At 59.9% G+C, this 23,539-nt stretch overlaps 1 protein-coding gene across 1 annotated transcript; it reads right to left on the bottom strand.

The window, feature by feature from the left end:
- Nucleotides 1–12,578: 12,578 nt before the first annotated feature.
- IHH (Indian hedgehog signaling molecule) lies at nucleotides 12,579–22,191 on the bottom strand. The gene is made up of 3 exons (XM_058809841.1): nucleotides 21,889–22,191; nucleotides 16,213–16,474; nucleotides 12,579–13,240 (listed from the first exon to the last, which is right to left on the bottom strand). Exons 1-3 carry the CDS (start codon nucleotides 22,189–22,191, stop codon nucleotides 12,579–12,581), a joined length of 1,227 nt encoding a protein of 408 aa, XP_058665824.1.
- Nucleotides 22,192–23,539: the final 1,348 nt, after the last annotated feature.

Here is a 23,539-nt window from a genome sequence, read left to right as displayed (position 1 = left end):
GCCCGGCCGGCCAGCCCCGGGCGAGCCCCGGCAGCGGCGGGCATCCACCCGCGGGCCGCGCCGCGCTCAGCGGGGCTGCCCTCGAGGGCAGCCCTCCTCTCCGCTCCGCCTCCCGGCACTCGCTCGCCCGACGGCACCGGGGTGGGTTTTAACCCCCTCTCCACCTACCCCAGTTCCCCATTGGCTCCGCTCCGGCCCCCCGCCCTCCCCCCCGGCCGCCCTCCCCCCCGGCCGCCCTCCTCCGGCTTCCGCAGCCGTGGGCAAACGCCAGGGAGTGACCGGGGCCACTCTGCCCCTTCCCCAGCCCCTCCACAGCCAGGGGTCCCCACAGCGGCCAGGACCCACCCAGGGCGCTGAGCCCATCATCCTGACCCAGAGCCCCGTGGCAGGGACGCAGCTCTATGGTTACAGCAACTGGAGGAGACACGGAGAGACTTCAGCACATGTAGGCAAAGCCCTGCTGGGCTCCAGTGCTGCCCTGGCACCGTGGAGCTCCCGGGCACTCGGAGGGCAGAGTGCTTAGCTGGGAGGGCAGGAGGGGCACTCACTCACTAGCAGGCTCCCCTGCATCCCGTGCCACGAGATCACCACCTGTGCCCAGCTGTGCTGTTTGCATTGCTGTGATCCAGGGAGATCAACAGACCTGAGCTGGGCACACAAAGGACCACCACCCTCCATCACCCATGCCTGTCCAAGATGCAGCCCAGCAGGTGCACACAGGCAGATTGTTACTCATTTGCCTGGTCTGACCTTTCCTAGGCAAGACACAGCTTGGAGAACAGCACCTGGGAAGGATGGAGAGGAAAGCTTTGGCTGGTCTGGGAATGGTAGGTAAGCAGGAGCAGAGCTGCTCCAGATCTCCTGCCTTTAGAGAGAGGCAAAGTGCATGTGTGGAATGTGCTTTTAGGAATCTCTGTCATTAAGGGTCTACTCCTGTTTGTCTCTAGTTCCCACTTTTTTCTGTCCTTCTGACACAGTGACACAAGCCTCTGATTTTTTTTGTGCCCTGTGATGGGTCTTGCTCTTAGAAAGGGAAGTAAGGCAGCTGCTATTGCCCTGCCTAAATGTAATAATGGCTAAAGAAAATCCCCCACTCCATCCCCCTCTGCTTTGCCAGCACACAAGCCAATGTCCCCACAAGCAAAAGGACACCAAGCACCTTCTCCCTCCTGCCATGGGAAGTGCCAGCACAGCCAAGCAGCAGGCACAGACAGGACAAGATTTGGGGAGGAGCAGAGCAGACTGACTCCTGAGCACAGGGGGAAACTACAAGAGATATCCAGGGAACAGAGAGCACAGTGAAGGTAGGACAAGTGTTCCACTGCAGATCAATAGCCTGCATGGGAAGGGGGAGCCATCACTTCCTCGCCTGAGCCCTCAGGACTGACTTCAAGGATTGCAATGGTTTGTTAGCTCTGTACAGGGAAGGTGCCTTGAGACCTGGAGCAGAGACTGGGTCACAACAGAGAAATCAGCGCCTCAATCACCCTACCAGGCAGGTAGGCAACCCAGGTAACTCCTGGCGAGCCCTGAGACCATCTGTGACCGTACCCAGTGTGTAGCTCAGGCAGTGGGAGCAGGGCTTGAATGAGGGGTCTGGTCATAGCTCTTAGTCACAGCCTTACTGTCCTCATGAAAGTCCCCTACACTACCCAAGGAGGTTTTCCAAAGACAAGCAACTCTCTCAAGGATCAGCAGCTCATGCTAGTGCCCAATTCCCTGATGCCAGGGTGATGCAAGTGCAACCAGCCAGGCTGCAGCCTTTGAACTGCACAAGCAAGAAACCTTTGCTGACAGAGCCGTAGAACCTGGCTTATTTCTTTATTTGGAAATACCTGAACAAAGAAAACTAGAGAAATCATGGAGGGATGATGAGTGGCAATATTTGGAGCAGAGCCTGAGACCCTGTAAGAGGGTTGTCCAGGACCACAGCAGCTGGCACACAGCCCATGGAGATGGTGTCCATGGTTGTGTGCAGAAGAGCTGGGCTGGGTGGTGGACAGCAGAAGGGGCAGGATGCAAGGCAGTGATAGATGCCAGGGTGCTGATGAGTTCACAGTGTTCAGGGTCATTAATCAGATCAGAGCTGGATTAAGGTGTCCGAGGTCTGATTAGCTTCATTTCCCACCTCAGGAAGGAGGGAACTCTCTTTCCCATCCATCAAATCCTCCAGTGACAGCTCACCTGGTTGCTAACTAAATCAGAGGATTGTAATAAGTGAATGTGACTGTGGCCTGGCCCCTCACCTCTGCCCAGCATCCTTCCTGCACAGGAGGGTGTAAGGCAACCCTGAACATCAGGCACAGGTGGCAGACCCCAAGATACCAGCCAGAGATCTCCAGTTTGAGGGTTCAGGACCCTGTGGACAGAAGCTCTCCCAGGAAACCCCCCCCAGTTCAGGATGAGGTGCAGTTCGAGGGGATATGTTCCCTGTCAGCATCATCTTGCTCCCAGTCCCCCCACAGCTCCTCTGTGCTAAAACCTACCCCATCAGTATCTCCATTTGTCCCCTGCCTGATGCACCTCGTGTTCAGTGTGCCCTAAAGCTACCTTCACTTTAACCACTTAGACTGTTTCTGTCCAGAAAGTACAGACCTGCAGGAGGTCCATGCTGCCCAGGCTCCCTCACCTCTCTGGGGCAGACCCTGATCAAAGCATCCCACGCTGGGCAAGGGGCATCACCAGGAGTGTTCACACAGCCCTGAGCTTCCTGGGATTCTTTAATCTGCCTCAGTATCCTGGGGGTAATTTTCTGGATGTGCCTCAGCTGGACATTGAGAACTCAGTCCCCCTTGAGTGACCTGAAAGCAGCACTCACAGCAGCACCCCTGCAGGCACACATGAACCCTGCAAAGCCTTTTTTACTGCTGATGGGAAGGTACACAGCTAGACACCTGGAGCTCCTACTGTGTCCATAGCCTGCAGTGAATTGACTCCATTGTGACTCCCATCCATGTAAAGTCAAGCACCAGGAATAAAACTAGAAGGACAAACCCCCACACGGCCACCAAAGACACCCAGGTCTGGTGTACACAAGTTTTCAGCAGCTCCAGAGTCCCACAACACTACCAATAGCACTGCACATACTTCCCCAATTTGTTGCCAGCAGTACCTGAGCCCTCAGAAAGAAGCCATGGAGATCACAGGTAATATTTGGGACCACAGTTCAGTTTTACAGCCCCACTACTTCCTCAGTGTCACCTTGGGAAGCAACGTAATGTCCCTCAGCGAATGCAACTGCCCCAAGATCAAAGCCAAGGGTGCCGAGGAAAATCCATACCCTGATAAAAAAATTCCCAACTGGGACCAGACTCCCATTTTCCCATGATCGAGTCTTCATCCCAGACACAATATATGACATGACCCATGCTGGGGCGTCTTGATTTTCACCCAGCCTTTCATTTTGGGCTTTCCTAGATGGACAGTTTAGCACCAGGTTCTCCTGTCAGCTTTGGGTCACCTCCTGTCTTGAGTCAATAGAAATTACCTTTGGCACAGAGACTGTGCAGGAATCAGGGCTCAGCCCATCACAGAGAGATGACAGAAACCTTGATTTCTAACCAGGCCATTTAGGCTCTCAGGTGTTGAAAGAGCTCCCTGTCTGTCTCCAGGATGGCTGTACCTGTTTGCTAAGCATTAGCTACTCACAGGTCACAGCCCCAAGAGCTTTCCACCTTTAGAAATGACTTCTCAGTAAGAAACCCATGGTGTGTCAGCCTTGTTAAAGCATCTCTGAGGAAGCAGAGATCTTGCTGCTCTGGACCTGGTGCCTCAGGTCATCTTGTGCCTTTCCAAAGTCTGTAGCCAGCTAGTGGAGAAATACAGCCTGGAGTCACCACTAATACTGGAGACTGGACGTAAGCCTGCTCAGAAGTGTTTTTCTAGCTCTTTCCCCACAAGAGAGTCTGTAGGAGCACCCTACCCTCATCCCTGAGCAGGCAGAGCCCCTGGTAAGAATTGCTAGGTGCAAGAGCCCCTTTTGGGGTGTCCCAGGTTTTGTGGGAGCCCTGGCCATTGCCCACAGCAGGACGTTGCCTTTGCCCTGCCCCTTACAGCCAGGCCACCCGCTATCTCCAGAGTCTGGGAAGCCACAGGAGGCTGGTGGGGAAGGTAAATAAACTGCCAGCCCAGCCATGATTTGTGACTAAATGAACAGTCTAAGTCACCTGTGAGTGGCTTGGGGCCATTAACCAACCAGATAATCGATCTTAATCAGCCCAGCAGTGGTGGGAGCTGAGTGTACCTTGTGTCAGATCTGGCACAGGCAGCTCCGAGGTCCCAGCTTGCGTGGGGGCTGTCCCCTCTGCAGAAACACTGTTCGGGGCACCCACACCACTGCCATGGGAGCAGGGCAGAAATGCTCTCAGGGCATTCTCACAGGGCTTCTCATCTGACTTTAGGGGACTCCCCCTGCTCTGATGGTGACAGAGGACAAGTCAGTGAAGGCACCTCCCTGCCTGCTTCCAAGGTCCTTGCTCAGTCCCTGCCATGCTCTGTCCCTGCCTGGATCCCCTCTCATGTGGGTTGGCCTAATCCTACCCACCTCAGAGACTTCCAGGCCAGCCACAGGCTCCTGAGGGTTTCTGCATCCTGCACATCAGCTGCTCAGTCCAACAGGTGGGGCTCTGTTCTGGAATGCAGAAATCCCCGTGCTTCCATGCCCCTGCCCCCGTACCCAGCACCCACCCTCCCTCCACAGGTACCAGCCCCCAGTGAAGGGTTAACAGGGAAAGCAAACACGGCCCAGTCCCTCCCAGACAGGCCTCCTGCAGGGATCTCTGGGCAGCTGTTTGTTTAGCCAAGCAATTCCTCAAATAAGCAGCCTCATCTCTGATGGGACAGGGCAAGGCTGAGCAGAAAAACGTGTTAACAGCTCCCACTGTGGAGCAGGGAATAGCAAACCAGCACAGATAGGCTGGCAGGGCAGGGAGGGTGCCTGCCCCAGTACAAACAGCCAGGGCAGCTCTGCAGTGTCACACCTGATCCCACCACACTGGCAGCACCCCTCAGGACCAGCCTCAGCGCTGCAGGGGATGCCCTGGGGCTGCTGGGTTCCCAGGATTCAGCAATGCACTGCAAAATACTCAAGGGTGCAGACAGAGGACTTGTCCCCTTGTAAACACATGGGGATGGAGCAACAGGGACATGTGGGATGGGGTGACACATCCACACATGGACTGGAGTGACAGGGACACAGACAGCTTGGATCTATTTCTTACAAGGACTCGGAGTATAACCACTACATTTCCAGTCCTGTTAGCCCCTGACCTCTCTCCAACATCTGGGTCTGAAACACCAGGAGCACACAGCACCCTCAGAGACATCTCCTTCATCCTACTGCCCCCAAATGAAGGAGGAGTACCTTGGCTCATCCTCAGTGTTTGTCCTCACCCCAGGTCTTGTTTTTTGGGGGGGAGAGATTAAACAAGCCAGCACCTTCCATAGCTCAGCATCATCCAGGAAAGCAGGGAAGTGACTGAATGCACTGTGTCTGTGTCCCTCCTGCTGCTTCCCCACGGCTCCACTCCACAGCCCTTGCCCTGCACAGCACTCCAGCACCTTGTGTCCAGGGTCACACATCTTTGGCACAGCCAAGGTCACCTTCCCCTGGCACCAGGGGGGTCCCCCAGCTCTGATTTGTCCTGTCACCTCCCCAGTCTTCTGGTTTGGCTTCACTGTGTCTTGTCCCAACGCCAGAACTGCTGCATGTGGGGGACAGAGCCAGGTTTGGGGTCTGGGGGTGCAGGAGTGAGGAGGAGGAACACCCTCACACACACCTCTTTCCCCCAAAAACACAGCCTCACCTCCTGGCTGTTAATGGCCTTTCCATGGAGTCAGCCCCTAACCTGCTCCCGGGATGACAGAATAAATCAGCTGCTCCTCCCAGGACCTTGGGCTCTAATTAATGTCAGCTCATTAACAAGATAACGGCCATTTATTACCCTGTCTCCTGGCTGCTGATTAACCCTTTCCCGAGGTGGGGGCAGGGGACGGTGATGCCATGGGACAGGAATGGTGGGACACGGTGACGTCTCCTGCAGGGACACCAGGAGGGGAAGGCGTGGGCAAACAGGGCTGCAGAGAGCCTGAGAGAGGAGCGGATGGGGAAAAGGGGCACTGTCTTTCTCCAGCAGTCTGGCAAGGGCTACTTGCTAAAAGCGCTAAAGGGGCTACCAAGAGTCGTGGGCTCCCTTTGGATTGTCCCCATCCTCTCTAGCACATCCCTGTGCCTCAGTGTCCCCAAGTGTCCCTACCCCAGCCCACGGGGGACAGTGAGGATGAGACCTAGAGCTCAGCACAAAGGCCCTGCACACCTCTGGTCCTCAGCCCCTATTTTGACGATGTGCCACACAGACCCACAGGCGGTGAGAAGCCACCAGAGTGTCCATCCCTGCCTCCAGAGTCGAAAACAGCCCCAGCTTCACATTCCCGGGTATGCCTGTGCCACAGAGCCACGGGGCAGCATAATCTGTCCTGGGGCAAGAGGAGGCTTTTGCCATGCCCTTGATCAAGGCTGGGTGCGGGGTGCAGGAGCAAAGGCTGTGGGGAGGCATGTGTGTCCCTGCAGCCGTGCAGCCCCGGGCAGGGGGGCTGATGCTATCGTACATCCATCACGCTGCTCGGCGCTCCCTGCCTCGGAGCTGCGCCGCTTAATCAGCCTGAGGGCTTCGGCTCGTTAAGCTGACACCTCCCCTGCGAGAGTGAGACACGGGGGCAAGCGAGGTGCCACTTATTTATTTTCTTTTTTCCCAGGGAATATATTAAACAAATTAAATTCCTGGAGTGTTGGGTCAGCAGAGCCGGCTCTGCGCCTGTCCCAGCCGTGGGGAGGGGACTGTGCCGCCCAGCCTGCAGCAAACGCGGGCACTGCTGCAGGGCCCAGGCTCTGCCGTGCCTCCCCACTCCCTGCAGAAATACACAGCCCCCCTAATCCCCGTTTCACTGCCTGGGCTGTGCCTGGCAGTCTGAGGATGGTTGGGAGGGCAGGTCTTGCAGGAAATGCAGTCCATGATTCCATAGGGAAAGTCCCCAGGAACCCACCTGCTGTTCCTGAATGGGCTTCCTCGGCCCCACAGAGCTGTGACACAGCTTTGGGGACAGCTTGTGATGCTCCCTGCTCCATGGAGAGCCAGGGACTGACTCCAGCCACAGCACCAGGACTGCTTCTTTCCACTCTAGTGCTGGGGACATCTGGGCTAGGGGCAGGTTGACAGTGGAAGGTCTTTCTGCAAGAGGGAGAAAACTGGAGGGAGTGCACTTGTTCTGTAAAACAGGGAGAGCTGGGAGGGAGTGCACTTGTTCTGTAAAATAAATCCCATCACAGGACTGCAGGAGCTGGGCATTTAGAAAAAAACACTGCATCCCAGGAACAGCTCTATGCCACAACCATTGACCTCATTGGTGTTGGCCTTAAATTATACAAAGACATGAGAACAGGAGCCTTTGCTGAAGCAATCCCCTACACTGGGCCCTTTGCCTACTTCAGCATCAGTCACCCTTCACAGTCTAGTGCTGTCCCTGCTCAAACTCCCTGAGGGTTGGGATGCTGTTTCCTTGCTGCTGGGCTGCTCTGCTCCATCCCAGCACCAGCTGTGTTTCAGCCCTGTTCCAGGTCTACTTAGGTGACAGGGATGGATGGAAAACTCACAGCAAATTAGTCATTAGTCCTTGGAGTTGTTTATTTATTGACCATTTGCAACTCTTCCCTCCATCAGCACCTTTTCCCTCCCTATTTTTCCAGCAAAGTCAATGGCAGCCTGTCCTGCTTCTCTGTCCCACCCCATCCCATCTTGTCATCCCCATCTCTTACATCGGTCCCTTCTACCTAATCTCAGTCCTTCAAGTGCCTCTTCATTTCAGGAATGGACCCATCTTTTGCTGGTGGAAGGGTGACTCCCTGGAGGTTAGTGAAGAATTAGAAATAATTTAATTTACCTCCTTGTTCGGGTGCTTTGATGAGCTGAAAGGCCCCTTGTCAGGAAGCAAATCCATCTTCCTCCAGCCTTACATCAAATTTCATTCACTAATTAGAAACTCCTGCCCTAGACCATGCTGCCCCCACCCCGGCCACCCCTTCTCCCCACCAGCACCATTATGAAAATAAATTGTTCCATTAGCTGCATTGTTGTGGCTGTGGGGCCCAGTGCTGGGAGTTATTAGAGCAGGAGGGAGGGCGTTGGATTAAGACAAATGATTTATTACGGAAAAGGACCCTGATTAGATTCTTAGCCGTCCCCAGCGTGTGGCTGCATACTCACACAGCCGCATCCCGCCGGCCCCTGTGGCACCGCGCAGCGGCCGCTGCAGTCAGTGCCGATGGCCGTGGCGTTTGTCCCGGGGCTGTGCCCTGCTGAGCGCTCTCAGAGCGCTGGGAGCCCCCAGCTCCTACCCAGACATGAGGTAGTGACTGATGCCGGCTGCCCCTGCCTGCCTTTCCCTCCTTTGGAGGGTGGGGACCACCAGCATCACCCCCAGTTCTGCAGCAGGGACCCGCTGTGGGTGCTGAGTGTGTCCCTGGGGAGCGGGGGAGGGAAGGGACAGGGGGATTTTGATGTGTCAGCCGTGTACCCCACACTGCGGGAGCGGCAGCTAAGGGTGTCCCACCAGCAGGAGGGTCGGCAGGGCTCACCCTGTGTGCTGGGAGAGGTTGTCAGGCCCCTCCAAGGGTCCAGAGTACTCTCTGCACCTGGCAGATGTGAGGTGGGCACGGCTGCAGGGCTGGGTATGGCTGCAGAGGGGGGCACTGCCACGGAGTGCCCATGTCCTGTTGTCCTTGCTGTCCCTATAGTAACATGCACCCTCCAGCTTCTTCCTGGAGGGAACAGAGATAGGGACCCAGGGACATGTGAGTGCTCCTGGGATATAAAGGATACAAGCTGAAAATAAAGTGCTTTGTGGCACTGGGTGGCGGTTCTGAGAGCTGGAGGGTGTCTGCTGGGGGTCCAGTGCGCTGGTGGGCAGGTGCCTGTCCAGGGAATAAAGGTATGTGTAGCGGGCAGGATGCGTGCATCTGTCTGTCTGTCCGCGGTGCTCACACAGGCACAGCAGGCTCTGGTTGACACCCAGAGGCTGTTGCCTGCTAAAACACCTCCATCCCTGCCCGGGGGAAGCTGCCACGCACAGGCAGAGGGGCTCTGCAGCACCTGTGGTGGGGCTGTTCCCAGTGATGCTGTCACACAGGTGCCACGGTGGAGAGAGGGGCAAGAGGTGGGGGGCTCGGGACAGAGGGGCAGGCGGAGGGACTTCGGGGTGCAGGGTGGCTCAGCAGCACACATCGCGCTGCCCCCAGCGGGAGCCGGGATGGAGCCGGGCTGGCGCTGCCGCGGCAGAAGGGCCGTGGGGCGAGGGACAGACGGGAGAGGCGGGGACGGGGACCGTGTCCCCCCTTGTTAACAGCGCCGGACTCTGTAGCCTTTTCAAGGCTCTGAATAGGGGGTGGTACCTCTCTTCTGCTGAATTAGGGGCCGCGGTTGTTGGAGCTGGTTTAACACGGCTGGAAGGATGGGGAGGGGGGACGTGCTAGCCCAGATGGGAACATGTGGGGGTGTCTCCTGTCGCCACATGCCCTTCCTCTCCCTCCCACCCACCATTTATATGGTAATGAGGACAAATTGATGGAGAGACAGCCATTGTGGGACCCTCCAGCCCGGCCCTTCTGCCGGCCACCCACCAGCAGCCCCATCCATCACTGCCCAGCTGGGACCCTGCTGGGATCATCCCTCCCCTGGCCCTGGCACGCTGTGAGATGGGATTGCTTCATGTGCCCACCGGCAGCGGGGCAGCTCCCAGGCTGTCCTGGTTCTCCTGGGGCTGAGTGACAAGCAGATTATGACATCCAGGCAAGGAAGAGACCCCCATAAGTCCTGGGTGTCAGCTGGACATCATTTTGTCCTCAACATTCTTTTCATGTGGTGTTATGGAGCTGTGGGGGAGTTAATGGAGCTTCAGAAAGACCTTAGCATCTTTCTTAGGGATGTTTTCCCTCCCTCTCACTGCCCTGAAGCCAGCTCAGAGCCAGGCCCTCCTTGCTTTCCCTGCCTCCATCCCAAAGCGGCTGCCATGGACCCTGCAGCATTCTCCTAATGGAGAATGGGGCAAAGAATTCTTCCCCCACACTCAGTGATTCCCTAAAAACCTGGACCTGGAGTTGATCTCCCCCAAAGAGCACATCCCCTCCTTGTGCAGCCTCTGCCTCTGGCTCCCCCTGCCTGCCGCAGCAGCCCGATTGAAATTTCACTCCACAAAGCACTTCTCGAAAGCCTGACCCCCGTGGCCCCCCGGGGACCAATTTGTCCTTCTGTGTAATAAGAACCTAATTAAATTAGCTCTGCCGCCTTGCAGAGCCCTTAAATTAGCCCTGTGATGAGGGCCCTCGCTGACAGCCTGCTGCCGAATTGCTTCACACTTGCCGGGCTGGGGGGTCCAGGGAAAGCCCGAGGGCGATGCTGATCCCAGCACGGCCCGGGGGAGCTCGGCAGGGCAGCGTGGAGATGGGGCAGGGTGTGTCCAGAGAGGTGTGGGGCTGGCACAGGTGTGGGGAGCCTGGGTGGGGTGCTGCCTAGTGGATTTTTCCTTCTGGTGGCATGGGGATGGGGTAGAGCGGGAGAGGGCTGCCAAGGAGTGAGGGACAGCACTGACTAACATTAGTGACACTGGAAACCTGTCTACAGGATACAGGCTCCATCTTCTGAGTGTTGTGGTGACTGGGGGTGGTACAGCAGGATGGACGGGCACTGAGGTGGTGACTCCAGGCTGGGATGGAGAGGTATCCCTGGCAGGCAGTCCCACAGTGGCTGTCCCTACTACATCCTGCCCCAGGTTCCAGCTGGCTCTAATGACACTTTGGTCCCGTGCAGACTGGGTCAATCCCACACCTCCAGTTACCCACCTCGCCCGGGTATGGATGGTGAGGAGAGAGATGTCATCCTTCTGCTGGAGGGCACTGGGGTGCCCAAACCTTGCTCCTAGAGAAGCCCATGGTGCCTTCTAGCCCTGCCTGCCCTTTAACAGTGGGTGCAGTAAGCACCCCCAATCCCTGCCTGCCCTCCCTACACCACAGCTCTGAGCTCCCTCTGGGGAGACAATGGATTTATTGGGCTGTGTCCCCAACCAGGAGAGGTGCATCCAGTGAAGAGACAAAAACACACCTGCCATCCATTGGCCACACTCCCGCTCCCCCACTTCATCCTGGACAACAATCACCATCAAAGCTGTGCTTTAAAATAATCTTTAAATAATTTCTGCTTTTTGTTAAAAAAAAAAAAATCACCACCCCACCCCAACCAAACGATTTCCCACCCCCGCCCTGCCCTTCCATCTCACCCTGCACGCGCTCACACTGCCTCCCGTCTCTGGTACATACAAAGAGCAGATAAATAAATAGAGACGCGCGATGCTAAGGGGGACGTGGGTCACTGCCTGCCTCAGCCCCCTCCCCTCCACGGATGTGCAGCTGGGGGAGCTGAGGCTCTGGCTGCGGTTTGGAGTGGGGGAACTGTGGCTGCAGCTCTGGTGGGACTCTCCTCAGGTCCCAGAGTGGGTGAGTAGCAATGAATTACCCTGAGGGTTTGGGGTGCTGGGGGCTTGGGGAGGTCAGGCCAGCCAGGGTCTGAAGCTTGAGGAGTTTTTTAAGCTTTGGGGTGGGGAAAGCTTTCGGGCTGAGCCAGTTCAAGGCCACATGCTGGGGTGCTTTTCTCCTCTGCCTCTTTCTTCAGGCTCCAGCAGGCTGGGGTTGCAGCCCTGACTCTCCCCATTCCTGCTCTTACCAGTGTGTCTATTCCTGGCTGGCATTTGCACCCTTCTGCCCGTGTGTCTGCCTCCACAGCCCCCCTTGCCAGCCAGAGCAGCCCACGCTGTCACAGCAGCCCCACAGGATGCCCAGCTGGGTGGCTCTGGTGCTGACTTTGGGCAGAGCTCGGCACCTCACTCCTCAGTCTATCTGTCCAGTGGAACTTGTGTCACAAAGTCGGAGGTCTCATGCCAGAGCTGTGCCAGACCCCCCACCCCTGCTTGTTTTGGGTGCCCCTGCACTGGGCTAAGGACAAGGCACAGTCCCAGTCCCTGGGTCACCCTCCTTCCAGCTGCCACATCCCAGGGCTGGAAATAGCATTGCCTGCCTTCCCACCCAGGCTGCCTAGCAAAGGGCCTGGGCCCCTCTCCCAAAACTTCCCCACTGGGTGCAGGCAGGCTGGGAACCTTGGTGGAGCAGCCAGAGCTCTCTGCTCTCCCCCCTCCCACTCAGACTCCATCAGCTAATTCGGCACACGCACACACACATTGCACACACACACACATAGCAGCATGTGGATCCAGCCGGGGGCAGCTCCTGTCCCGGGGGAAACCCTTCATGCCTCCCTCCTGTCCCCAGGAACAGGGGTGAGGAGGGGGTGGTCAGCATGGAGGAGGCACACCATGGAGCTTCGGTGCCCCCCAGCCAGGAGGTGGCTGTACCCCAAGCAGGCAGGGCTGGAGGCAGCTCCCCACGGGGACCCAGCTTTGGGAGGGGGTGCTGGCCCCCAGTGAGTCACCCTGCAGCCACCACCTCCGCCAGCTGTGCTGGCTGGGGCTGTGGTGCACCCTCAGCTCTCCGCCTGGGATATCCCCAGTGGGTGGAAGCTGTCAGGGGGCAGGAGCAGCCTGCCCAGGCGGTAGAGCAGCCCTGAGTACCAGTGCACACCATCCCCCTGCTCCCCTGGCCACCCCAGCAGGCTGTGGTAGAGCCGGAGCGGCCAGAAGGCCAGCTGCGCCAGCTGCTGCTCCTGCACCAGAGCGAAGCACGAGGCCACCACGCCGTCCACCACCAGCGTCCCGTGGCGCGTCAGCGGGGCGTAGGCTCCCACGTCCCTGCGGTGCCGCACCCGCACCACCTGAGCGGGCTGCAGGCTGCCCCCCCCAGCCGCCACCAGCACGAAGTGTCCCGGCCGCACGCGGCTGGCAAAGATGGGGCGGAAGCGGGCGGCGGGCGCCGAGGCGTTCTCCGCCACGAAGAGCAGGTGGGTGGGCGTCAGCACCAGGCGCCGCGGCGGCTCCTGGGTCTCGATGACGTGGAAGGTGGTGAGGGCACGGGGCTCCTTGTCCAGGAAAGCCAAGAAGTCACTGTAGGTGGGCCTGCCTGCCCCGTCCATCGCCAGCACTCGCTGGCCCGGGCGCAGTGCCCACAGAGGCGTCTGGGCACCGTCCTCCAGCGTCGCCAGGGCCCACCCGGGAAAGCAGCCCCCCGTCTTGGCAGCGGCTGAGTGCTCTGCGCAGGAGAGAGAGACACCAGGGTTACCCATCAGCCAAACCCTCACCACCACGTTTCCACTGGGCACAGACACCTTCCCGGTCTGCCCAGCTTTGCCCACCCACGCATCACCAATGTGAGCTTGTCCCCTGCACACCCCCAGCCACCAATGTCCCCATGGCACTTCATTCCCCAGCCACCACGTCACTTGAGGTGGCACCTGGGGACTCCAGCATGGTCCCAGGGCATTGAGCTTGCTGTACAGAGCCAAGCCCCAAAACAGGCAGGGGGAATGGGACACAACCACAGCCTGAAATGTGCAAAACACTGCCAGGGGGCACCTGAAGCTTGAAAAAGCAGAGGCAGGGCCCTGAGAGGATGGTAGGCTGAGGAGCAGAGTGCCTGGTCTCACCCTGCATACCCCCACATTATCCCTGTTCCCTGCAGAGCTGCTCCTGGGCCCTGCTTGGGAGGATGCTGCGAGGAGCAGTGCAGGATGCAGCGCCCTTTCCCAGCACTGCAGCGCCCTCCAGCCCCTGCGGCAGTCCTGCTCCCTTCTCCCAGCTGCTCACCCCTGCACCACTGATGCCAGCCAGCTCCTGCTTCTCTGGGCTGTAGGGAGAGGTCACAACCTGTGGCCATCATCGTGCAAAAGCTACCAGCCTCCTGCACAGGGCTTCCCTAGGGATTGCCACAGGGTAAAGGACCCAAACTCTCTGGGCTTGTCTCTTGGGATGGTGGCACAAGGCTCCTGGCCCTCCCCACATGAAGTGTCACCAGGGGCTCATTCTGGCACTTAGCAGGGGAGCCCTGGCTTCCCAAGGAATGGTGGTTAGCTATACCAGCAGCAGTGTTCCCCCAAGTCCCAGCAACTCCCAAGTTAGTGTCTATATGATGTGTCCTCCCACCCTCTGCCAGTGGCATCTCACCTCAGGGTCCTGCTCCTAGCTCTGCACAGCTCCATCCTTGAGCTCTAAGCCACCTCTCAGGGCCCTCTCCCAGCTCTCTCATCTAATCCCTGAATGTGCCCTCCCAGATGGCACTGCCCCCATCACTCCCCAGGTTTGGGCAGAGCCAAATCCCAGCCCCCAAGCCCATGAAGAGAGGCATCCATCTCTGGGACAGAATCCTTTTATTGCTCAGAAGAGGTGCAGTGTCTGCCCTGTCCTTGCCCCGGAGGCCAGGTCCCAAATCCTGCACCCTGCATCCCCTGGCAGGCAGCAGAGCAGGAGGGTGAGAGGGGTGCCTGGCAGAAGTGGATGGCATAGGTGCTGGGCATGGAGTGCTCGGTGGGTGGAGGCAAGGACCCAAGGAGACACAATACATACAACAGGCCATGTGGCCATCCATACAAAAATAAAAGCCATTTACTAAGAGGCAGGAGCAGCCCGGCTGCCCTCTGTACACAGTTCTGAGGGGATCAGGGTGTGTATCCCACAGCCTCCACCACACACTCTTGGGTTGCCCATGGCCTTGGGGAAAAATAGGGGTCACCCAGAGCCCTGAGGAGCTGCTGCAGAGTGAGGGGAATATAACCAGCTTCTAGAAGCCCTTCAGGGCCTCAGGGCCCCAGTCTGCTGCTTGGGTTAGGGCATCCCTCTTCAGTTGGTCCAAGGGGAGCATTCAAAAGCCTCTGTCTTTCTCCAGGGGCACAGCCCCACTCCTCTGGCCAGCCTCATAGCTGTGAGATCATGGTCGTTGCTTCGGAGCCTGGCCCCACTCCTGCTGCCAGCCCCACAGGGTGCCCGGGGGCACGGGAGTCCTGGTCCTCCGGCCACGTTTTGTCCCTCTTCTCCGGGGGTGCACGGCTCCCTCTGTGCGGCGCGGCGGCCCCGCTTCCATCGCCGGCCGGCCTGGTGCCCGTCCTGGCATCAGCACGGGGAGCGGGTCAGCGCGGGGGGCCGGGCTGCCGTCTGGGGCTGTCGAGCCGCTGGCTGCGGGCTAGGGCGGTAGGACAGGCACAGTGCCGTGGCAGCTGAGCCGAGCCCGGGGACGAGAGGCGCGGGGCGGCACAGGCACCCGGCACCGCCGCGCACGGTGTGCGGGCACGGCTGTGCGGGCACGGCTGTACCAGGGCTCCGTGTGCGGGCACGGCCCTGCCGCTCGGGGTGCGGGTGCCGGCAACCGCCAGGGCTCGCTCCGTGCCCAGGCCCGGGCAGAGCCTCCCCGGCTGCCGCAGCGCGGACACAGCGCGGCCCCTCCCGGCGGCCGGAGCCGAGCGCGGGGCACTGCTGCCCTCTGCAGCCGGCAGCCAGCGCGGAGCCCAGCCCGGGCACGGCTGCTCCTCACGGGGGGCGTGCAGCCCACGCAATCCCCTCCGCACCACGGGCAGGGCCTGGGAGCAGCTCCCGCCCCGTCCTCCACTCTGCCGCCCCCGCTGCAGCGCACCGCGCAGGAGGAAGCAAACACCAGCAGCGACGGCAGCAGCCCTGAAAGCACCACCCAGCTCTGCTCCCCTCTGCAGATGGTGCTGCACAGCCAAGAGCCGAGCCCAGGGTACCCTGGCCTCTCCCTGTCTGGATGGCCCTGACCCCCTCCCTGGCTAGGCAGGGATGGACAGATGCTGCTGTGACAGCAGGAGCTCAAAAGCAGCCAGCAGTGGAGAGGGACAGGGCTGGATGAGGCTGGGCATGGGCACTAAGGGACTTGCAAGGGCAGAGGCAAGGGAGACAGGGGCGATGGACATACTGGGGGTCAGGCTGGGGGAGAAAGGGATGTGGGGTGAGAAAAGGAAGAGGGTAGAGCGGGTGGGTCAAGATGTAGGTCTATGGGAGCCAGATGGGGAATTTGCCCCATTGTACTGGCTGGCCACAGGTGTGTGACTCACTCTCCACCTGACTGTCTGCCCCAGATAGGGAAACCAGGATGCAAAAGCTGGCACCCCCTGCAGGAGCACCCCACCCAGCCAGCCAGGCTCCCCATGTTCCCCAGTATGCTGCAAGAGGGGATCTGGCCCCCAGCTCCGCTCACTGCCCCCAGCCCACACTTACCTGACTTGACAGAGCAGTGGATGTGTGCCTTGGACTCGTAGTAGACCCAGTCGAAGCCAGCCTCCACGGCCAGGCGAGCCAACATGCCGTACTTGTTGCGGTCCCTGTCCGAGGTTGTGATGTCCACAGCCCGGCCCTCGTAATGCAGCGACTCTTCCGAGTGGTGCCCGTCCTCATCCCAGCCCTCGGTCACTCTCAGCTTCACCCCTGGCCACTGATTCATGACAGAGATGGCCAGCGAGTTCAGGCGGTCCTTGCAGCGCTGTGGGGCAGAGGGACAGAGTCAGTAAAAGCTTTCTGGAGGGAGGAATTAGCTGCCTGCTTGGCAGGCTGCATCCCACCGTGCCTCCATTAATCCTCCCTGGGCTTGTCTAGCACAGGAAGATCTAAGAACATGAGGGGCCTTGTCTACCCCACGCTCTCCAAACTCCCTGCAGAGCCTAACACCCCACTGCTGGGCAGAGGAGAGTGCACCCAACAGGGCACCCTTCTCCTCCCTCTCTTCCCATCCCAGGCTCATTTGAGAGCCTGTTGGGCAACACAGCCTGGGCTGGGCTGAAACACCCTCTCTGCTCTGCTGCCCCGTGCTAACTGCACCCCAGCAGTTCCCATCTGACACGAAGAGGATACAGGAGCTTCAATCCTGCTGCTGCCTGGGAGGGGGTCCCAGGTACCCTAGGGCTGTCTCCAGGCACAAATTAAACAACCTGCCCTGTTTTGAACACAGCTCTGCTTGGTGTGGCTGCTCAAGTCTGTGTAACAAGGACACAACACTAGGCAGCCCCATGGCATTAGCCAGCCTCTGCTCCTATGGGAAGTGCCAAACCTGCCCAAGACCTCTGTTGTGCTGGGACAGAAAGAATGTGGAGTGAAGCCCCCTTCACCTCTCTGCAGCACTAGGGCTGAAAATCTTGGGCTGAGGAAGAGCAGCAGATCTTAAAGGCCCCAGACCTCGTGGCCACAGAGGTCACACATGCAAGTAGGTACCCATGGCAGTCCTCCCCAGCAAGCAGAGGGATGCCAGCCCCAAATGCCTGTTTCACAGTCCTCCCAGCCTTACCCTGCCCTGCCCCACATCCCCCAGCCACAGCTGAAGGTCAGGGAGAGATCAAAACTCTTTGTGCTTGACTTGCAGAAGTACAGCCCCAGCTTCTGGTCCCTTGCTAAAGGGATGGAGGAGAAATAGAAAAGGTGTACGAAAAGGAATATGGGAGGTTCTACATAAAACCAGATGAATGGACTAGGGCTGTGCAGCCCAGAAAGGAGATTCTGTGAGGTCCTGAAGAATCATAGAATTGAGTTGGAAGGGACCCATAGGATCAAACTCCTGCACAGCACACCCTGAGAATCACACCAAGTGAAACTGTGTAAAACTTAAGGCAATTTAAAAGACACAAGTGAGACTGGGGTGTTTTTACACCGGCTCCAAAGGCTGAGGTTCACACATACAGGTACAGCTGGCTCTGAGGCAGCCAGCTGGATCAGGAGTCCCATTGTCACCACCCAGTGCTTGCTGGGTGGGAGAGCTCTGCCTCCAGGGCTCCTCTCACTGCCATTCCCCAGGAAACAAGGTGCCCCATAAAATCAGGGCAGAGGACAGAGCATTCATGGTCAGGCACAAAGCCAGTCCTGGGAAGCATTAAATGAAATGACTGGACAGCAGCTTAAAACACAGCCACTGCTGGGGACGTTTCTGCATGATGCCCAGCTCAGAACTGGAGCTCCCCACCATAGCATGCCTTGGGTCTTGAGACAGTTACAGCAAGCATGAGCCAGGGCTTTAAAACCTGATGCTGGCTACATCCCCAGGCTCAGAAATGCCCCAACACAGGGGCTGCTGAAAATGTAGGTCCTCACCCTGTCCCCAAGCACCTGCTCCTGTCCCAGGAAGGTGGGCGCTGCTGCTCCTGAGGAACCCTGCTCTCCCTTGGCAGGGTCCAGGCCCAGGGAAGGGCAGTGCCAGGCAGGCCTTTGCCCCACATGAGGCCTGCCGTCATCCCACAGCTCTCTGGGCGTGGGGAGATAAGCCAGGAAGGTGCTGGACAAACAGTTTGCTAGGTGAGGGGAGGAGGAATAGGGAGGAGAGTGACTTTTGTCCCCGTCCAGCACCACCGTGGTGCCACTTGGCACATGTGACAAGCTGTTCCCAAGGTCCCTGGCCCCACTGGGACCCCGCAAAAAGGGAATTCAGCACTGGAAATGAGGAGGGAATCCCCGGAGCCACCCTGCATCCCCCAGCCATCACTCCAGGCATTCCCTTGGCACTACCCTGCCAGCACCCCTCTCTGGGCACCCCTCCGGCCCTCTCTGCCATGTTTTGTGTCCTGCAGGGGCACCCTGCGCGCACAAAAACAACGAGACTGTGCCAGCCTTTCCCCCAGGCAGGGACAGCGTCAGGAGCGCCCTGTCCCCGCTCTGCCGGTGCCATCGGTGGCCAGCAGGTGTCAGAGCGCGGAGGGGACCGGCGGGGACCGCGGGGAGCGGGGACCGATGGACGGGAACCGGGCAGGCACAGGCGGGGCGGCGAGGAAGCGGGTACCAACGGGGGGAATGGAGAGCAGGGCACCAGCGGACCAGGAACAACCATGGATCGGCAGGGAAGAAGCCACTGTGAGGAGGAAACAGGGATGAGGGAAAATAATCAGGGAGCAAGGAGTGACAGGCAGGGCTGAGCAGGTGAGGATGGGCAGGGAGCAGGCACAGGCGGCAGAGAGAAGACAACAAAAGACAGGGATGGACAGCGGTGGGTAAGGAGCAGCCAGCAGTGGTCAGGGAGCAAACACGAGCTGCAGGGATGGGCAGTGCCTGCCCAGGGGCTCTGCTGCTGGTACGAACAGGTAGGCAGGGACCAGAAAATTCATAAACATGGGCTGTCCACGGGCTCTGTGTTTGATGGTGATGGCAGGGAGGGCACAGCTTGTCCCTGTAGCAGTGCAGATGACCAGGCACCCCCAGCTCACATGGTGGCTCTGCTGTCCCATGCACCTCATGGTGAAGATCATGGGGATGTTGGGCTGGGCTGAGCAAAGAAGTTCTACCCACCTTCTGTCCAACCTCTGCATCTCCCTTTTTGTGTCCCAGGGATGGGACAATGCCCTGTGGGGCAAGCCAAACTGCTTTAGGGAAGGCAGCAGGACAGAGCTCCAAGATGGGGGGCAGTCAGCAGGGACCCCAGGGTCATCTCAGGGGAGGTATGAAAGACACTCAGGTGTGACCACAGTCTCAGCAGAGGTGTTGTGAATGGAGTGTGCTTGGCCACAGCTACCCCCATTCCCAGAGCCTGGTCAGGAGAAGAGGGGTCTTACTAGCATCTCCTCCTGAAGGGAGGTTCCCCTCAAAGGAAGCCAAAAGTCCTACCCCAAGGTCTTCATGAGAGATTCCTCACCACTGCAAGGATGGTCTCCATGGTCAGTTGGACAAGCAGTGGCTGCAAGGGATGGTGGTTGGGGTGGGGAGAGGCTGGGTTTGGGACTCCATGGGGGCAGGGGACCCACGGCATTCCTGGGCCAGGCTGCTGGGGAGAGGTGAGGCAGGCTTTGCCTCCAGCCTTATCTCAGCACCTCCGAGTGGGACCAGTGAGAGCAAACACACTGGAATTCTTGAGGAAGATGAAACGATAAAGGAAAGGCGGGCAGAGAGCAGCACTACCCACTCCTCTAAGCAGGCGACATCTTCCGGCTGCCTGGGACACCCAGACCCTTGGACTTGGGGAAAGAAAACAGGTTTGAAGTGAGTCAACAGCAGTAAAAGCCAGTGCTCTGGGGGAAGGGACAAGGAGTTGGGTCAATGGCCTTTCCCAACCCATAGCAACACAGGACTTGGTGCCAGAGCTAGAGTTCCCGTATCTGGGGGATCTCCCCCAGCCAGGGCCCACAGGAAAATCCCAGAGGGCTGTGAGATGGCAGCAAGTTACCAGAAATCATGCCACCTCCATAGCAAGAGGAACAATTCCTTGCAGAGCTGCCCAAAGCACTGTGGTACCCATCTGTGCATGGATGTGTGGTGGTCAGGGACCCTACTGGAGTAAGAACCCTCATTTGTGCAGCCCAGGAAGACCAAGATGCTTCTGGGTGCTCTGCCAACATGGCAGTGGTACAGCATGAAATGTTAGGCTGGCACACGGAGATCTCCCTCTCCCAGGTGTGCTGAGGGACACTGGCTGGGTTACAGAAGGTGGAGGGAGCACTCTCAGGAGAAAACACAGCAAGAAGCATTCTCCTGCCTGCAATGATGTCATCCACTTCCCCGATGTATGGACCAGAGGAGCTCACTGCTTCCTCAAATATCCCTGAAGCTGTTCCCCAGGGGAGGCAGGTTACAGCCCAGCCCCAGGGCTCCAGGCACCAGCAACCACAACCTGTGCAACTCCCCAAGCTTGCTGCCTTGCAGGGAATCCCGCTCCCTCTGCTACAGTCCCCAGCCTGAAAACCAACCTGGACTATGGTCCCTGACCTGAGGAACCTGCTCTCAGGGCACACGGGGCTGCAGAGCTGTCAAGCCAGCACCCAAGACGCTTCTCCTCCCAATGTTATGAACACCTTGGTCAGACACTATGGCCAGGGCCTTGCTCAGTGCCCACCATCACAGTCCCTCACGTTCACCCACCTGCCAGCCCCTGACCGGGGGTGCAGTGGGCAGAAGGGCAGCCCAGCTCCCCTCTGCTTCCCCCAGGAGCTCGTTCAGGCTGTGACCCTGCTGAGGCTGGTAGCCAGGTTTCTTAGCAAGGCCGTGCGGCTCCTTATCTGCATTCCTGAAACCCTCAGGCATTCTCCTGGCAATATTAAAACACAGAGTAACCTTCGTCCAGCATCAACCCCCCTCCTCTGCTGTCGTCTGTGTCATCCACCCCCCCATCCTTCCTGCCAGCCCTGGGTACTTGGGAGCTGACTGCAACAAGGCATTGGCAGTAACAGGTTGTCCCCAGCCCTGAGCACAGCAAGCAGCTCCCCCTGAGCACCCTGCACCATCCCACATGAGACATGCAGGAAGGGGAGCACTGAGGCTTTCAGTGTCAGAGTGGGGACAAGGTCAGCAAGGGCACTCCTGGACGCAGCAGCACACGAGGCTCTGGTCTGTCCCTGGGATCCAAAGGCAGGCTGCCTGCCCTGCCAGTGGGGAGGCAGGGTAGAGGGGCAGGATGGCTGCATGGGCCGGGGTGCTGCCTGACCAGGGAACAGCGCAGCACAGCCCTGCCGGATGGAGGGGATGTGGGAGGATGCTGCCGGATCGGGGGCAGTCTGGCACAGCTCAGGGGCACAGCTGCCAGCTTGGAGTGCAGGGTCATGCCAGCCTGGGGACCAGTGGGACGAGAGCTGAGGGGCAGCGTGCAGCAAGCCACGGGTGCCACAGGCTCCGAGGAGCAGCGGGGCAGGGTGCTGGCACCTCGGGAGACAAGGTGCTGCCGGTTCCGGGAGCAGGGTGCTGCCGTCCCAAGGCGCAGCGTGCTGTCCGTCGCGCACAGCGCAGCCGAAGGGACAGAGCGCCCGACGAAGGGAGATGCACTCTCCGCACGCCGGCAGCCCGAAGCCGGCACCGGGATGCCCGGGGCAGGACGGGGAAGCCGCAGCGCGGGGCCCACACGGTCCCCGGAGAGCGGGTGGCGGGGCGCTCTGAGGCGGCCCCGGTGCCCGCAGATGCCCGGCGCGGGGGTAGAACCGGGCGGCAGCGGTGCCGTACCTGGGTCATGAGCCGGTCGGCGCCAGTGTTCTCCTCGTCCTTGAAGATGATGTCGGGGTTGTAGTTGGGCGTCAGCTCCTTGAAGCGCTCCGAGTTACGCGCGATCTTGCCCTCGTAGCGGCCGCTCGCCCCCAGCGTCTTCTCGGGGACGTTGGGGCTGAACTGCTTGTAGGCGAGCGGGATGAGCTTGCGGGGCGGGCGGCGGCGGCTGCCCACCACCCTGCCCGGCCCGCAGCCGCGCACGGCCGGCGCCAGCAGCAGCGCGCACCCGCTCAGCAGCAGCAGCAGCCGCGCCGGCTTCATGGCGCGCCCGGCGGCCCCGGGGCGGCCCGGGGCACCGCTGGCTCCGGGTCCCACTAAGCTCGGCCGCCGCTCCCGCCGCCCGGCCCGGGGCTCCCCATGCGGCGCGCAGCCGGCGGGCAGGTGCCGGTGCCGGCGGCGGCGGCGGGGCGCGGCGGCTGCCCGGCGCGGGTGCGCTCCGGCTGCCCGGTGCGGCGAGCTGGCGTCGGCCCGCTCTGAGCTGCCGTGGCCCGGCGGCGGCAATAAATAGCGAAGGGCCGTTTGTTTTGGCAGGCGAGCGGCCGCTTGCGGGGCGCGGGGCTCGGCGCTGCCGGAGTCCTCCGCGGTTTGCGCCTCGGCGGTCAGCGCGGCAAGGCTGGAGCCGGAGCCGGAGCCGCCGCTGCCTCGGCTCCCTGGGCAGGAGTGAGAGGGGAAATTGAAGAGATCCGGGACCGGGAACCGCCAGGACCGCACCCTGCCCGTGTCCCAGCCTCCCAGCGCCCTCCCTCTCTCGCCTCCTCCCCGTGGAACCTGCCCCGGGCCGCCCGCAGCCTCCTCCCCCCTGCCGAGCCCCGCAGCCCACCCCAGCGGGGGTGCCCGCCGCCACCTGCCCCCCGGGGCAGCCCCGCCGTCGCCCCAAGGTGCGCCCGGGCCGCCGCGCACCCTCGGCCCCCTCGGCGGGGCGAACGGCGGGGCTCCCGTGCGGCGGAGTGGGCGCGGGGTGGCACCCCCGGGGCTCCGGCCCCCGCCGCGCCGCCTGCTCGCCAGGGGCCCGGGCCTGCGGGCGGGGATCAAACAGAGCAGGGAGGCAGCTGGTTGAAATTTAACCACAATATTCTCGCTCCCCATTGTTTCCAGGGAGGCCCGATATTTCCACAACAGGATTATGGCATCTGATTAACTCGCTGAGACAACAATGAGGGGCTGGGATGGGCTTCCCCTTCTAGCTGCCAAAAGGGGAAAGTAAATATAACACCCTGATTTCAGGAGCGAGGGATTGAAGGGCCCCCCCCGGTTCTCCCCCAGCTGTGTGCCGGGGAGGGGTCCATGACGGGTCCGCTTGAGCACCCTCTGGTTCCCTGGGATCTTCCCAGGTGAGGCAGTGCCTGGGATGCCCACACACACACAGGCTCTCCCAGGGATGTTCCCTCACCAGCTCTTCTGTGAGCGCAGGGCACGGCTCACTCACAGGGATACACCGTGGCCAGGCTGGAATAGCCCAGACAGACATCCAGCTGTGGCTGCAGGCTTTGCTGCTCTCAGCAGGAACAGGCAACCTGGGCAAGAGGGATGCAGGCTGGGAAGACAGCATCAGCCACAGACTTGGGATGATGCTATCTCATGCCCCCAGCAGACCATTCCCTTTGCAGGA

Source organism: Ammospiza caudacuta, chromosome 8, assembly GCF_027887145.1.
Source record: "Ammospiza caudacuta isolate bAmmCau1 chromosome 8, bAmmCau1.pri, whole genome shotgun sequence".
Classification (NCBI taxonomy): Eukaryota; Metazoa; Chordata; class Aves; order Passeriformes; family Passerellidae; genus Ammospiza; species Ammospiza caudacuta.
The sequence above is the reverse complement of the archived record's forward strand: the minus strand, read 5'-3'. Positions and strand labels throughout refer to the sequence as shown.

Coding starts and splice junctions, on each gene's coding strand:
- IHH (XM_058809841.1), bottom strand. CDS start 22,191: ATGAAGCCGGCGCGGCTGCTGCTGCTGCTGAGCGGGTGCGCGCTGCTG. Junction 16,475..21,888: donor CCGACCGGCTCATGACCCAG/GTACGGCACCGC, acceptor TCTGCCCCACAG/CGCTGCAAGGACCGCCTGAA. Junction 13,241..16,212: donor CCACTGCTCTGTCAAGTCAG/GTAAGTGTGGGC, acceptor TCTCCTGCGCAG/AGCACTCAGCCGCTGCCAAG.